Source organism: Somniosus microcephalus, chromosome 10 (genome assembly GCF_052327205.1).
Source record: "Somniosus microcephalus isolate GS21.2 chromosome 10, FLI_Smic_1.0, whole genome shotgun sequence".
Classification (NCBI taxonomy): Eukaryota; Metazoa; Chordata; class Chondrichthyes; order Squaliformes; family Somniosidae; genus Somniosus; species Somniosus microcephalus.
In genome coordinates this window covers 232,363,942-232,378,362 of record NC_140996.1, presented here as the reverse complement: position 1 = coordinate 232,378,362, position 14,421 = coordinate 232,363,942, and the positions used below count along the sequence as shown (strand labels likewise).

Genomic DNA, 14,421 nt, shown 5'->3' with positions numbered 1-14,421 from the left:
GGGCTCAGATACGCCCTTCAGAGATTATTCCATCGATGTCAACTCCCCGAGCAGCTTAAACTAACCCACGTTGGCAGTTTTTGGATACAACGGCAGTCTAGAATTTGGCTTGAGTCCTGTCGAGGATCAGGGAGTGTGGCGACAGAATTTTCCCTCGAGATTAAATAGGTGGCTAGAGTCTGTGATAGGGGAGAGTGTACATGGGCTGTGGGAGGAGATTAGATGGGTGGGTGGAGTCCGTGATAGGGGAGAGTGTACATGGGCTGTGGGAGGAGATTAAATGGGTGGGTAGAGTCCGTGATAGGGGAGAGTGTACATGGGCTGTGGGAGGAGATTCAATGGGTGGGTAGAATCTGTGATAGGGGAGAGTGTACATGGGCTGTGGGAGGAGATTAAATGGGTGGGTAGAGTCCGTGATAGGGGAGAGTATACCCGGGCTGTGGGAGGAGATTAAATGGGTGGGTAGAGTCCATGAAAGGGGAGAGTGTACATGGGCTGTGAGAGGAGATTAAATGGGTGGGTAGAGCCCGTGATAGTGGAGACTGTACACGGGCTGTGGGAGGAGATTGAATGGGTGGGTAGAGTCCATGATAGGGGAGAGTGTACATGGGCTGTGGGACTAGATTAAATGGCTGGGTAGAGTCCGTGATAGGGGAGAGTGTGCATGGGCTGTGGGAGGAGATTGAATGGGTGGGTAGAGTCCATGATAGGGGAGAGTGTACATGGGCTGTGGGAGGAGATTGAATGGGTGGGTAGAGTCCGTGATAGGGGAGAGTGTCCATGGGCTGTGGGAGGAGATTGAATGGGTGGGTAGAGTCCATGATAGGGGAGAGTGTACACGGGCTGTGGGAGGAGATTGAATGGGTGGGTAGAGTCCGTGATAGGGGAGAGTGTCCATGGGCTGTGGGAGGAGATTGAATGGGTGGGTAGAGTCCGTGATAGGGGAGAGTGTCCATGGGCTGTGGGAGGAGATTGAATGGGTGGGTAGAGTCCATGATAGGGGAGAGTGTACATGGGCTGTGGGAGGAGATTGAATGGGTGGGCAGAGTCCGTGATAGGGGAGAGTGTCCATGGGCTGTGGGAGGAGATTAAATGGGTGGGTAGAGTCCATGATAGGGGAGAGTGTACACGGGCTGTGGGAGGAGATTGAATGGGTGGGTAGAGTCCGTGATAGGGGAGAGTGTCCATGGGCTGTGGGAGGAGATTGAATGGGTTGGTAGAGTCCGTGATAGGGGAGAGTGTCCATGGGCTGTGGGAGGAGATTAAATGGGTGGGGAGAGTCTGTGATAGGGGAGAGTGTACATGGGCTGAGGGAGGAGATTAAATGGGTGGGTAGTGTCCGTGATAGGGGAGAGTGTACATGGGCTGTGGGAGGAGATTCAATGGGTGGGTAGAATCTGTGATAGGGGAGAGTGTACATGGGCTGTGGGAGGAGATTAAATGGGTGGGTAGAGTCCGTGATAGGGGAGAGTATACCCGGGCTGTGGGAGGAGATTAAATGGGTGGGTAGAGTCCATGAAAGGGGAGAGTGTACATGGGCTGTGAGAGGAGATTAAATGGGTGGGTAGAGCCCGTGATAGTGGAGACTGTACACGGGCTGTGGGAGGAGGTTGAATGGGTGGGTAGAGTCCGTGATAGGGGAGAGTGTCCATGGGCTGTGGGAGGAGATTGAATGGGTTGGTAGAGTCCGTGATAGGGGAGAGTGTACATGGGCTGAGGGAGGAGATTGAATGGGTGGCTAGAGTCCATGATAGGGGAGAGTGTCCATGGGCTGTGGGAGGAGATTGAATGGGTGGGTAGAGTCCATGATAGGGGAGAGTGTCCATGGGCTGTGGGAGGAGATTGAATGGGTGGGTAGAGTCCATGATAGGGGAGAGTGTACATGGGCTGTGGGAGGAGATTGAATGGGTGGGTGGATGAAATGTAAACCTCCTCTCCATCGTGCAGGCCTGTCTCTGATTCGGATGAAGTGTGGGCTCTGAGACTGGAGACAGCACTGGAAGAGCAGAATGATGGTTAGTAGCAGTGTTGCCGTGGGACCCTCCATCTTTGGGGACATTACTGTGACGGGAGAAACCTGGTTGTAAAATGGCGGAGGCTGGAAGACCGGCCAGGAGAGCAATGGAATTGTCGAGTCTGGAGGAAAGAAGCTCCTTGGGCTGGCTTCCTATGTTAAGGGCGCTATATAAATGCAAGTTGTTGTTGAGTGTGGGCGAGGACAGGCTCAGGCTCAGCTGCGATGCCTGCTAAGGCGGAATAGCGCGTTTGATGCTGATTGTCTGGAGCCACCAATGAGGGATGACCACTTGGGGCGGGGACTGGAGCAGGGGCTGTAAGTAGCACGGCGAGGAGCCAGAACCTTCTGGACAGGTGAGAGGGATGCGCACTCCCTGCGATAACATTCTCTCTGTGACGTCATCGCGTGAGAGCGAGTTACGACCCGGAAGATTCACATTCCCAGCAATGAATGGGCTGAACAGGCTGTCCCATCAAAGTGCAGCATCGATGCCCTGCCTCTCTCAGATTGAGTAGACTAGGCCTATATTCTCTAGAGTTTAGAAGAATGAGAGGTGATCTCATTGAAACATACAAAATTCTTACAGGGCTTGACAGGGTAGATGCAGGGAGGATGTTTCCCCTGGCTGGGGAGTCTAGAACCAGGGGTCACGGTCTCAGGATAAGAGGTCGGCCATTTAGGACTGAGATGAGGAGAAATTTCTTCACTCAGAGGGCGGTGAATCTTTGGAATTCTCTACCCCAGAGGGCTGTGGAGGCTCAGTCATTGAGTATATTCAAAGGATGAGATCGATAGATTTTTGGACTCGAGGGGAATCGAGGGATGTGGAGATTGGGCGGGAAAGTGGAGTTGAGCTCGAAGATCAGCCGTGATCTTATTGAATGGCGGAGCAGGCTCGAGGGGCCGAATGGCCGACTCCTGCTCCTAATTCTTATGTTTCTTACGTTCATATATAAAAAATGAATCATTGCTGCCGTTGTGGGTGCTTACATCGCAAAGCTCACTTCCTCTTGTCTGTCCATAAGGGAGAATCAGGAAATTGTTTAAAAAAAAGAAAGGTCACTTCCAACAGGCGGCAAAATCCGAAACCGCTGAATTCCAGAATGTTCTCTTTCCTCCAGGTTGTTGCGTTTGAATTATTTCTCAACCGGGAACATCTTCAGGTCTGGTGGAATGTGCTGTTAGCTGCCTGTTGGCGTGCTTGGCTTCTGATTTCGTCCTTTATGAGCGAGATAGATTTTTTATTTCGTTATTGCCTGTGCTGTGGTAGTTTCTGATTGGTGGGTGAAGGCTGCGACCCCCCTCCCGCCCCCCCGCCGTACTGTGTTGGTGTTGGTGTTTGTTATGTTGTAGAATCCAGACCCGTTGACGTGTGTGACGATGGTGACGGAACAGGTCTGCATGCCCTGGGGTGCGTAGAATAGAATCTTACAGCACAGAAGGCGGCCATTCGGCCCGTCGTGCCTGTGCTGGCTCTTTGAACGAGCTCTCCAATTAGTCCCACTGCCCCCTGCTCTTTCCCCACAGCCCTGCAACTGTCTCCTTTTCAAGTATTTATCCAATTCCCTTTTGAAAGTTACTGTTGAATCTGCTTCCACCGCCCTTTCAGGCAGCGCATTCCAACTCGCTGCGTAAAAAATGTTTCCTCCTCTCCCCTCTGGTTCTTTTGCCAATTATCTTAAATCTGTGTCCTCTGGTTACCGACCCTCCCGTCAGTGGAAACAGTTTCTCCTTATTTACTCGATCAAAACCCCTCATCATTTTGAACACCTCTCTTAAATCTCCGCTTAACCTTCTCTGCCCCAAGGGGAACAACCCCAGCTTCTCCAGTCTCTCCAGGTAACTGAGGTTCCTCCTCCCTGGTCCCATTCTGGTCAATCTCCTCCTCCGCACCCTCTCCAAGGCCCTGATGTTCTTCCTGAAGTGAGGTTCCCAGAATTGGGGCTTGATACTCCAGCTGAGGCCCAGCCAGCAATTTAGAAAATCCCATCCAAGCCGGTTGACTGGTTCCCTTGATTGCTGTTCCTTTGCGCAAAAGAATTTTTCTTTTGAATACGTTTTCCCCGGTGCCCCTTATCTTCCTCCTTCCCCCTCAGGACCTCCCGGGCTGAGACGGCAGTCGACCTGCTGCTCCGAGACTGGCCCCTGAGTGACGTGTACAAGCGATTCCACCTCCTCCCTGCCCTCACACACCCTATGGCAGCCCTGCTGATGAGGCGCAGGGCTGGTGGAGATTGTAGGCTGCAATCTCGGCAGCGTCTTCAGTCCCCGAGAGCATTCTTATTACAAGTATATATACCTTCAAAAGAGTAAGCTTAATTCAAACTCGGTGTAACTCATCATTTTTCATTAAAAAGGGGTCCCTGATGGTGAGACTCCCTCTTTAAAAGGGGTCCCTGATGGTGAGACTCTCTCTTTAAAAGGGGTCCCTGATGGTGAGATTCTCTCTTTAAAAGGGGTCCCTGATGGTGAGACTCCCTCTTTAAAAAAGCATTCATCTTCTTTCCAATTTCATTTAAAAAATTTTATTCCTGTTTGAATTTGGGGATTTTGGAAACCTTCGCTGACGGGTTTAGTCTGTGCACCGTGTTCAGTGATGCCTGTGCTGTGTGTGCTGATTAACACCTCCCAGGCTGCATTCGTGATGAAGCAAGATATTTATGAGCTGGAAACTGGGGGGGTAGGGGGTCCTGAGACTGGACCTTAAGGGGCACAGGGTACAGGAGAGAGTGGCGTTGGGTGTAACGAGGAGCCAAGAGCGTTTTGTAATCCAATTCTTGGGGATGGAATTGGAGTTTAAGCACTGAGCTAATTGATGGGGGTATTTGAGACTTGCTCCTCCGCCAGGCACAGCTCCTTAATGTGTCACTCTGTCTCCACATCTTCTCTCCGCAGTTCCTACATATACCAGCGCCGCTTCGTCAGGCTAGATGCCGACTTCCTAAGGTACTTTGAGAATGAGAAGGTGAGCCTGAGGTCGTGGATTGGGAGTCACGCTGTGTGTTATAGAATCTAACCGCACAGAAGGAGGCCGTTCAATTAGTCCCGCTCCCCTGCTCTTTCCCCATAGCCTTGTAAAGTTTTAGCCTTATTCCCGCCCCTCGCTCCCCCGACCCCTCACCCTCTCACCTCCTCACTCTCTCACTCCGTCGCCTCCTCACTCCCTCAACCCCTCACCCTCTCACTACCTCGCCCCCTCACCCCCTCGCTCCCTCACCCACTCACTCCCTCTCCCCTTCGCTCCCTCATCCACTCACTCCCCCATCCTCTCACTCCCCGACCCCCTCACTCCCTCACTCCCCGACCCCCTCACTCCCCCACCCACTCACTCCTTCCCCCTCGCCCCCCCTCGCTCCCTCGCTCCCTCGTCCCCTCACTCCCTCACTCCCTTGTCCTCTCTCCCTCGCTCCTCTGCCCCCCCGCCCCCTCACTCCCCCGCCCCCTTACTCCCCCGCTCCCTCAACCCCTTGCCCCCTCACTCCCTCCCTCACTCCCTCACCCACTCACTCCCCTGCTCCCTCACTCCCTCGCCCCTCACTCCCTCGCCCCCTCGCCCCCTCGCTCCCTCGCCCCCCTCGCCCCCTCTGCCCTCGCCCCCTCGCTCCCCCCGCCCCCCCCCGCCCCCTCGCCCCCTCTGCCCTCGCCCCCTTGCCCCCTCGCTCCCCCGCCCCCCTCGCCCCCTCACTCCCCCGCCCCCTCGCTCCCCCCGCCCCCTCGCTCCCCCGCCCCCTCGCTCCTCCGCCCCCTCGCTCCCCCCGCCCCCTCGCTCCCCCACCCCCTCACTCCGTCACCCCCTCGCTCTCTCACTCCCTCGTTCCCTCTATACCTCACCCTCTCACTCCCTCGCTCCCTCACTCCCTCACCCTCTCACTCCCTCGTCGCCATGCTCCCTGGCCCCCTCACTCCCCCACTCCCTCACTCCCTCATCCCCCCGCCACCTCACCCTCTTGCTCCCTCGCCCCCTCACTCCCTCACCCCCTCAGTCCCTCGCTCCTCTGCCCCCCGCCCCCTCACTCCCCACCCCCTCGCCCCCTCACTCCCTCGCCCCCTCACTCCCTCGCCCCCTCACTCCCTCGCCCCCTCACTCCCTCGTCCCCTCACTCCCTCGTCCCCTCACTCCCTCGTCCCCTCACTCCCTCGTCCCCTCACGCTCTCGTCCCCTCACGCCCTCGTCCCCTCACGCCCTCGTCCCCTCACGCCCTCGTCCCCTCACTCCCTCGTCCTCTCACTCCCTCGCTCCTCTGCCCCGCTCCCTCACCCTCTCACTGCCTCACTCCCTCACCCCCTCGCTCCCTCGCTCCATCACCCTTTCATTCCCTCGTCCCCTCGCTTCCTCACTCCCTTGATCCCTCACCCTCTCACTCCCTCATTTCCTCAATCCCTCACCCCCTCACTCCTCACTCCTCACCCCCTCGCTCCCTCGCTCCCTCGCTCCCTCACCCCCTCGCTCCCCCGCCGCCTCACTCCCCCGTCCCCTCACTCCCTCGTCCCCTCTCTCCCATCTGGATTATGGGGCTCCAGTCTCTGGAGTGGAAACGCTCTGCTTCGAGCTACCCTGCCCCATCCTTTCCTAACAGTGCTCTTGTTTAACCGATGTTTCCGATTTCCAGGAGGTTTATTCCAAGCGCGTTATCTCCCTCAAATCCATCACACGGGTTTCGTGTGTCGGGGACCAGAAGTTTGAGGTCATCACGTTGAACCGGACCTTCGTGTTCCGTGCGGAGAGCGACGGTGAGTTGAGATTTATCTTGGAATGAAGCGCGACTCCAGGCGGACACTCTGGGAGGAGTCGAGGTGTACAGACTGGGAGGGTCCCTGGTTGGGGCTCTGGTCTGTGTCGAGCGAGCTGGTGTCCGCAGGGGCTGCGCTCAGGTGGCCCTACGGTTACCCAATGGGTTCGGGAGGGAGGTGAAATCGGGCCAGGGTGGCTCCTCCTGATTGCTATCCGATGACCACTGCTGTAAAGCCCAGTGTGTGTGTGTGTGTGAAGGTATTGTAGGTGGGGGGGTGATCGTGATGCCTCCCCAAGTTGCATAGTTTGCCAATACTCCGAGATGGAGACAGAGAGAGAGAAACATGGAGATGGAGAGAGAGACGGAGACAGAGGAAGAGAGACATGGTGAGAGAGAAAGAGAGATGGACACAAGGAAAGAGGGACACGGCGAGAGAGAAAGATGGAGACAGAAAGAGAGGGAGAGAGAAAAGGGAGATAGAGATGGAAACAGAGAAAGAGACATGGGGATAAAGAAAGTGAGAGAGACAGAGACCGAGAAAGAGAGGCACGGAGATTGAGAGAGAGATGAAGACAAGGAAAGAGAGACAATGAGATAGAGAGAAAGAGATGGAGTCTGAGAAAGAGACAATGGCCCAGAAATTCGGGTCGGGGGCTTCCCGCGGGTGCAAGCCCCCGACCTACACTTACATAGCGCGCTGACATTTGAAGACTGGGCCTGCGTGGATTTCCGGTCTGTGGCCCGGTTCAGCTCCCGGCGCGCTGTGCGTGCGTGATCCAGCGGCGTACTTAGTGCGATGAGCTGGCTGGGATCACGAGAGCACTGGGCAACCAATGAGAGTTTACAAAAGTCCATTCATGAGTTAGACAGAAGACCTGTCAAACTCATGAAAACTACGGGCGCCCAAAACACTACTTAAACTTTAAATAAAAGTTAAAAAAACATTCCAATAATTAAATTAACTATTAATAACTTTAAAAAACTATTTTAAACAATTATTCAAATTTCTGCCAAAATTTTTTTTTCAAGAAATCGGGTCTAAAAATACACTTCCCTTACTGTAAATTCTTCAAAAATAATAAACCTGTGGAAAAAATTTTCTAACTTTAATTATTAGACCACTTACCTTATAAAACTAAGTCCTTACGTCTGCTTTTTACATTCGTTAAAAAGTGGAGGCCTTCACGCACGGACAAACCTGTCAAAAAAAACGAAGTTCAACGCGTACGCGCTGCCTCCAACGTCGCACGGGAACCGCCTCTTAACCCCTTGGTTCAGAGGAGAGGAAATGCCGGTTTTCCGCGCATGCGCTGTGCATGCTGAAATCCAGCACTTCCAACGGGCCCACGCATGAGTACCCCGTCCGTACTCACACGCTGGGACCGGAATTACTGGGTGCACACAGAGAGGGTGAGAGTGAGACAGAGACTGAGTAAGAGAGACACAGAGATGGCGAGAGAGAGACAGAGACGGAGAAAGAGAGACACAGAGATGGCGAGAGTGAGTGAGGGGGAGTGAGAGTTGGAGACAGAGGATGGATGGGGCTGACCTCGGTTCTCCGTACTGTGTCCCTCGCAGGAGAGCGGAACGATTGGGTCCGGGTCATCCAGCAAACAGTGGAAGAGAAGAAGGAGAAACGCGACCTGCAGGCAGCTCGAATGTCGGATTACTTCCTACGAGAAAGCGTCTCGGACCTGGGGCAGAAGTACGGCTATCTGGAGAGCCGCGCCTCTCGCAGTAAGGTCTTCGTGTCTATACGTGGGGACAAGGTGTGGCTGTACAAGAACGAGGAGGTGAGCAGCTTCCAGCTTTCCTCAGCTACACAAGAGGGACCTGGTTAGCAGTAGATGCTGTGATACGGATCATTTTAGTGTTAATGGTCCCATTACATCATAGAACATACAGCACAGAAGGAGGCCATTCGACCCATCGTGCCTGTGCCGGCTCTTTGAAAGAGCTCTCCAATTAGTCCCACTCCCCCAGCTCTTTCCCCACAGCCCTGCAAATTTTTCCTTTTCCAGTATTTATCCAATTCCCTTTTGAAGTTTACTGTTGAATCTGCTTCCAGTGCCCTCAGTGGGCAGCACTCTCGCCTCTGAGTCAGAAGGTTGTGGGTTCAAGTCCCACTCCGGAGACTGGAGCACAAAGTCTAGGCTGACAGTCCAGTGCAATACTGAGGGAGCGCCGCACTGTCGGAGGGGCAGTACTGAGGGAGCGCCGCACTGTCGGAGGGGCAGTACTGAGGGAGCGCCGCACTGTCGGAGGGGCAGTACTGAGGGAGCGCCGCACTGTCGGAGGGGCAGTACTGAGGGAGTGTCGGAGGGGCAGTACCGAGGGAGCGCCGCACTGTCGGAGGGGCAGTACTGAGGGAGCGCCGCACTGTCGGAGGGGCAGTACCGAGGGAGCGCCGCACTGTCGGAGGGGCAGTACTGAGGGAGCGCCGCACTGTCGGAGGGGCAGTACTGAGGGAGCGCCGCACTGTCGGAGGGGCAGTACCGAGGGAGCGCCGCACTGTCGGAGGGGCAGTACCGAGGGAGCGCCGCACTGTCGGAGGGGCAGTACCGAGGGAGCGCCGCACTGTCGGAGGTGCAGTACTGAGGGAGCGCCGCACTGTCGGAGGGGCAGTACTGAGGGAGCGCCGCACTGTCGGAGGTGCAGTACTGAGGGAGCGCCGCACTGTCGGAGGGGCAGTACTGAGGGAGCGCCGCACTGTCGGAGGTGCAGTACTGAGGGAGCGCCGCACTGTCGGAGGGGCAGTACTGAGGGAGCGCCGCACTGTCGGAGGGGCAGTACCGAGGGAGCGCCGCACTGTCGGAGGGGCAGTACTGAGGGAGCGGTGCACTGTCGGAGGGGCAGTACTGAGGGAGCGCCGCACTGTCGGAGGGGCAGTACTGAGGGAGCGCCGCACTGTCGGAGGGGCCGTCTTTTGGATGAGACGTTAAACTTGAGGCCCCGTCTGCTCTCTCAGGTGGACGTTTAAGGTCCCACTGCACTATTCCGAAGAAGAGCAGGGGAGTTCTCCCCGGTGTCTTGGACAATATTTATTGCTCAATTAACATCACTAAAACAGATTGTTTGGCCATTATCTCATTGCTGTTTGTGGGAGCATGCTGTGCGCAAAATGATTTACCTGCATGACAGGATACTTCAAAAGTTATCTCTATTGGTTGTAAAATGCTATTGCCTGACCTGAGTATGTGATGAGGTGCTGTATCAATGCAAATTCATTCCTGATACCTGCTGTTTATTACTGCAATAATGTCTGTCCTGAACAGAAACTGGAAGCCCCCAGGGAGAGTGGAATTTCCCTGGACTTGCTCACAGACTGTGGCTTAAAGCTCACAAGCAGACGAATTTCAGGGGGAGGGATGACCAGCTGGTCAATTGAACCTGCCCCACGATCACGATGGCTGAAGCATTGGGCCTAAACACACTCTTCCCCCCCCTCCGCCCCTCTCTCCCTCCCTCCGCCCCTCTCTCCCTCCCTCCGCCCCTCTCTCCCTCCCTCCGCCCCTCTCTCCCTCCCTCCGTCCATCTCTCCCTCCCTCCCTCTCTCCCTCACTCCCATCCTCTCTCCTTCCCTCCCTCCTTCCCACTCTCCCTCTTTCCCTCCCACCCGCTCTCCCTCCCTCCCTCCGATCCTCTCTCCCTCCCCCCTCCCTCCGTCCCTCTCTCCCTCCCTCCCTCCGATCCTCTCTCCCTCCCCCCTCCCTCCGTCCCTCTCTCCCTCACTCCCATCCTCTCTCCTTCCCTCCCTCCTTCCCACTCTCCCTCTTTCCCTCCCACCCTCTCTACCTCCTTCCCTCCCACTCTCCTTCCCTCCCTCTCTCTCCCTCCCTCCCTCCCTCCCTCCGCCCCTCTCTCCCTCCCCCTCCCTCCGTCCCTCTCTCCCTCTTTCCCTCCCACCCTCTCTACCTCCTTCCCTCCCACTCTCCTTCCCTCCCTCCCTCTCCCTCCCTCTCTCCATTCCCCTATCCTCTCCCTCTCCCCCTTCCCCTATCCTCTCCCTCTCTCTGTCCCCTCCCCTGAAGCCGTGTAGTGATGTGTCCCGTGTGTCTGGGAGTCGGTGATACTGTGTGGATCGCACCACCTGCCGTTTATTCGGTGTTGGTTTATTCCGTGCTTTGACCCACAGGACTACAGACTGGGAATCGGCATCACGTCCGTGGAGATGAACGTGGCCACGGTGAAGGACGCGGACAGACGAGGATTCGACCTCACGACTCCTTACAAGACCTTCAGGTACCGTCCCCCCCGCCCCCGCCCCCCCACCCCCACCCCCACCCACCTCGGGAATACTGAGGCCAGGGGCGGGTGGGAGAGAGCAGCCTTTGAGAAACATTCCGGTTATTGGCATACTGCTCCCTGGATGCAGCAGACCCTTTCAGAAGGGAATTCCATGGGAAAGAGGGACATCAAAGGGTATGGGGACCGAGCAGGAGGGTGGGCTAGACTGGGTGGCTCCTGTTTCTGTGAGTCTATCCTTCACTCACCTCCAACATCTATCGATCTCTCTTGCTCTGGCCTCCCTCATTCTCATTCTCTCATTTCTCTTTCTTTCTCCCCCGCGCTCTGATCTCTCGCTCTCTGATCTCTCGCTCTCTGATCTCTCGCTCTCTGATCTCTCGCTCTCGCTCTCTGATCTCTCGCTCTCTCTCTCTCTCTGTCTCCCTTTCTGTCTTGTTCTCTCTGCCTCTCTCTATCTCTCACGGCTGATCTGTATCTTAACTCCATCTACCTGCCTTGGTTCCGCAGCCCTTAATACCTTTACCCAACAAAAATCTATCAATCCCAGTTTTGAAATTTCTAATTGACCCCCAGCCTCAACAGCTTTCTGGGGGGGAGAGTTCCAGATTTCCACCACCCTTTGTGTGAAGAAGTGCTTCCTGACATCACCCCTGAACGACCTGGCTCTAATTTTAAGGTTCTGCCCCCTTGTTCTGGACTCCCCCCACCAGAGGAAATAGTTTCTCTCTCTCTACCCGATCGAATCCTTTAATCATCATTAAAACAGTAAATCTGATCATTATCGCATTGCTGATTGCGGGAGCTTGCTGTGCGCAAATTGGCTGCCACGTTGATACGCCATCAATTACTCAAAAGACTGAAGTTGAGCGAGTAACAATCAGGCTTTTATTAACTAAAGAATGAAGGTCTTGTCTCGAGTGGTCGACCCGTCCAGAATACTAAGGGACTGGGAGGTAGTCACTTATATACCTGGAATAGTGGGAGGAGTCAGCCGAGGCATGTCCAGACCTGTACCTAGTGGAATACACATACAGACACAGACAGGTATGACAGTGGTTTACCACATTCACCCCTTGTTTAAAAATGAGTCCGGCGGGGTGAAGTGTATTTAAAAGTTCGTGTATTGGAGTCTCTCCGGAGGTCTTGTCTGCCGCTGTGATCGACGTGGCGACGGCAGGGGTGGTGGAGCTTCCGGCGTCGCGTCCCGTGTAGGCTGGGGCCCTGGAGTGTAGTCCTCGTGGGTGACGGTCCAAGGCGAGCCGGCTGCTGGGGTTGGATATCGGGTCGTTGGGGGGGGTGGTAATGGGTAGTGGGTTACAGCGGTCCCCGAGGGTGCGAGGTCTCGTATGGAGACTGTGTCCTCCCGCCCGTCCGGGTACGCAATGTAAGCGTACTGGGGGTTGGCGTGGAGGAGGTCGACCCTCTCGACCAGGGGGTCCGTTTTATTGGCCCTCACGTGTCTTCTCAGTAGTACCGGCCCTGGGGACGTCAGCCATGGCGGTAACGATGTCCCCGATGTGGACTTCCTTGGGAAGACAAACATTTTCTCGTGAGGGGTGGCATTGGTGGCAGTGCAGAGAAGTGACCGAATCGAGTGGAGCGCATCGGGGAGCACCTCCTGCCAGCGGGAGGTCGGAAGGCCCCTAGACTTTAAGGCTAGTAGGGCAGCCTTCCAAACAGTTGCATTCTCTCTTTCCACCTGTCCGTTCCCCCGGGGGTTGTAACTGGTGGTCCTGCTTGTGGCTATACCCCTAGCGAGCAGGTACTGGCGGAGTTCGTCGCTCATAAACGATGAGCCCCGGTCGCTATGGATATAGCTGGGGAAACCGAACAGGGTGAAGAGGCTGTTCAGACATTTAATGACCGTGGCACTGGTCATGTCCGGGCAGGGGATAGCGAACGGGAACCGGGAGTACTCGTCAATGATGTTGAGGAAGTACACATTGCGGTCGGAGGAGGGGAGAGGCCCTTTAAAGTCGACGCTCAGGCGTTCGAAAGGGCGAGTGGCTTTTATCAGGTGGGCTCTGTCTGGTCTATAAAAGTGCGGTTTGCACTCAGCGCAGACTTGGCAGTTCTTGGTCATGGTCCTGACCTCCTCAATGGAGTAAGGCAGGTTGCGGGCCTTGATGAAGTGGAAGAACCTGGTGACCCCCGGGTGGCAGAGGTCATTGTGGAGGGCCCTCAGCCTATCGATCTGCGCGCTGGCGCAGGTGCCACGCGATAGGGCATCTGGGGGTTCATTGAGCTTCCCAGGCCGGTACAAGATCTCGTAATTGTAGGTGGAAAGTTCGATTCTCCACCTCAAGATCTTGTCATTTTTGATTTTGCCCCTCTGCTTGTTGTTGAACATAAAAGCAACTGAACGCTGGTCAGTGAGCAGGGTAAATCGTTTTCCGGCCAGGTAGTGCCTCCAATGACGCACAGCCTCCACGATAGCCTGGGCCTCCTTCTCGACCGCGGAGTGTCTGGTCTCCGGGCCCTGGAGGGTTCGTGAGAAGAATGCCACAGGTCTCCCCGCCTGATTAAGGGTGGCGGCCAGAGCGAAGTCGGACGCATCGCTTTCCACCTGGAAGGGGATGGATTCGTCCACTGCGTGCATGGTGGCTTTGGCAATGTCTTCCTTGATACGGTGGAAGGCTAAGCGGGCCTCTGCCGTCACGGGAAAAGAGGTGGACTTGATCAGCGGACGGGCTTTGTCTGCATAGTAGGGGACCCACTGAGCGTAGTAGGAAAAAAACCCTAGGCACCTCTTCAGAGCTTTTAGGCAGTGGGGCAGTGGGAGTTCCATAAGGGGACGCATCCGGTCCGGGTCGGGACCGATGACCCCGTGTTCTACAACACAGCCAAGGATGGCGAGGCGGTCTGTGCGGAATATGCACTTCTCCTTGTTATATGTCAGGTTCAGGAGTTGGGCGGTGCGGAGGAATTTCTCGAGGTTTGCGTCATGGTCCTGCAAGTCATGGCCGCAGATGGTCACATTATCTAGGTAAGGGAAAGTGGCCTGCAGCTCGTTTTGATCGACCATCCGGTCCATCTCCCTTTGGAAGACGGAGACCCCGTTGGTAACGCCGAAGGGAACCCTAAGGAAGTGATAGAGGCGGCCGTTTGCCTCAAAAGCAGTATACTGGCGGTCTTCAGGGCTGATGGGGAGCTGGTGGTACGCTGATTTCAGGTCAATGGTCGAAAAGACGCGGTACTGCGCGATCTGGTTGACCATGTCAGCTATGCGGGGGAGTGGGTAGGCGTCCAGCAGGGTGTAGCGGTTTATTGTTTGGCTGTAGTCGATGACCAGGCGTTGTTTCTCGCCGGTCTTAACGACCACAACCTGGGCTCGCCAGGGGCTGGAGCTGCCCTCAATAATCCCCTCCTTCAGGAGCCGTTCCACTTCGGTTTTGATGAAAACCCTGTCCCCGGCACTGTATC

General features: G+C 55.7%; 1 protein-coding gene across 9 annotated transcripts in view; it reads left to right on the top strand.

Moving 5' to 3' along the window:
- Positions 1-14,421, top strand: part of arap1 (ArfGAP with RhoGAP domain, ankyrin repeat and PH domain 1) — a 295,009-nt gene that overhangs the window by 139,003 nt on the left and 141,585 nt on the right. For 8 of the 9 annotated variants that reach the window (XR_015079826.1, XM_085999757.1, XM_085999753.1 and 5 more), the window contains 5 exons: positions 3,139-3,180; positions 4,913-4,982; positions 6,628-6,748; positions 8,329-8,543; positions 10,886-10,992. Coding sequence is in view for 8 of the 9 variants with exons in the window: in XM_085999757.1 (XP_085855883.1) it covers positions 3,139-3,180; positions 4,913-4,982; positions 6,628-6,748; positions 8,329-8,543; positions 10,886-10,992 (555 nt within the window). In the remaining variant the exon portion in view is untranslated. The remainder of the gene's footprint in view (positions 1-3,138; positions 3,181-4,912; positions 4,983-6,627; positions 6,749-8,328; positions 8,544-10,885; positions 10,993-14,421) is intronic. The other variant, XM_085999755.1, reaches the window with a different exon arrangement.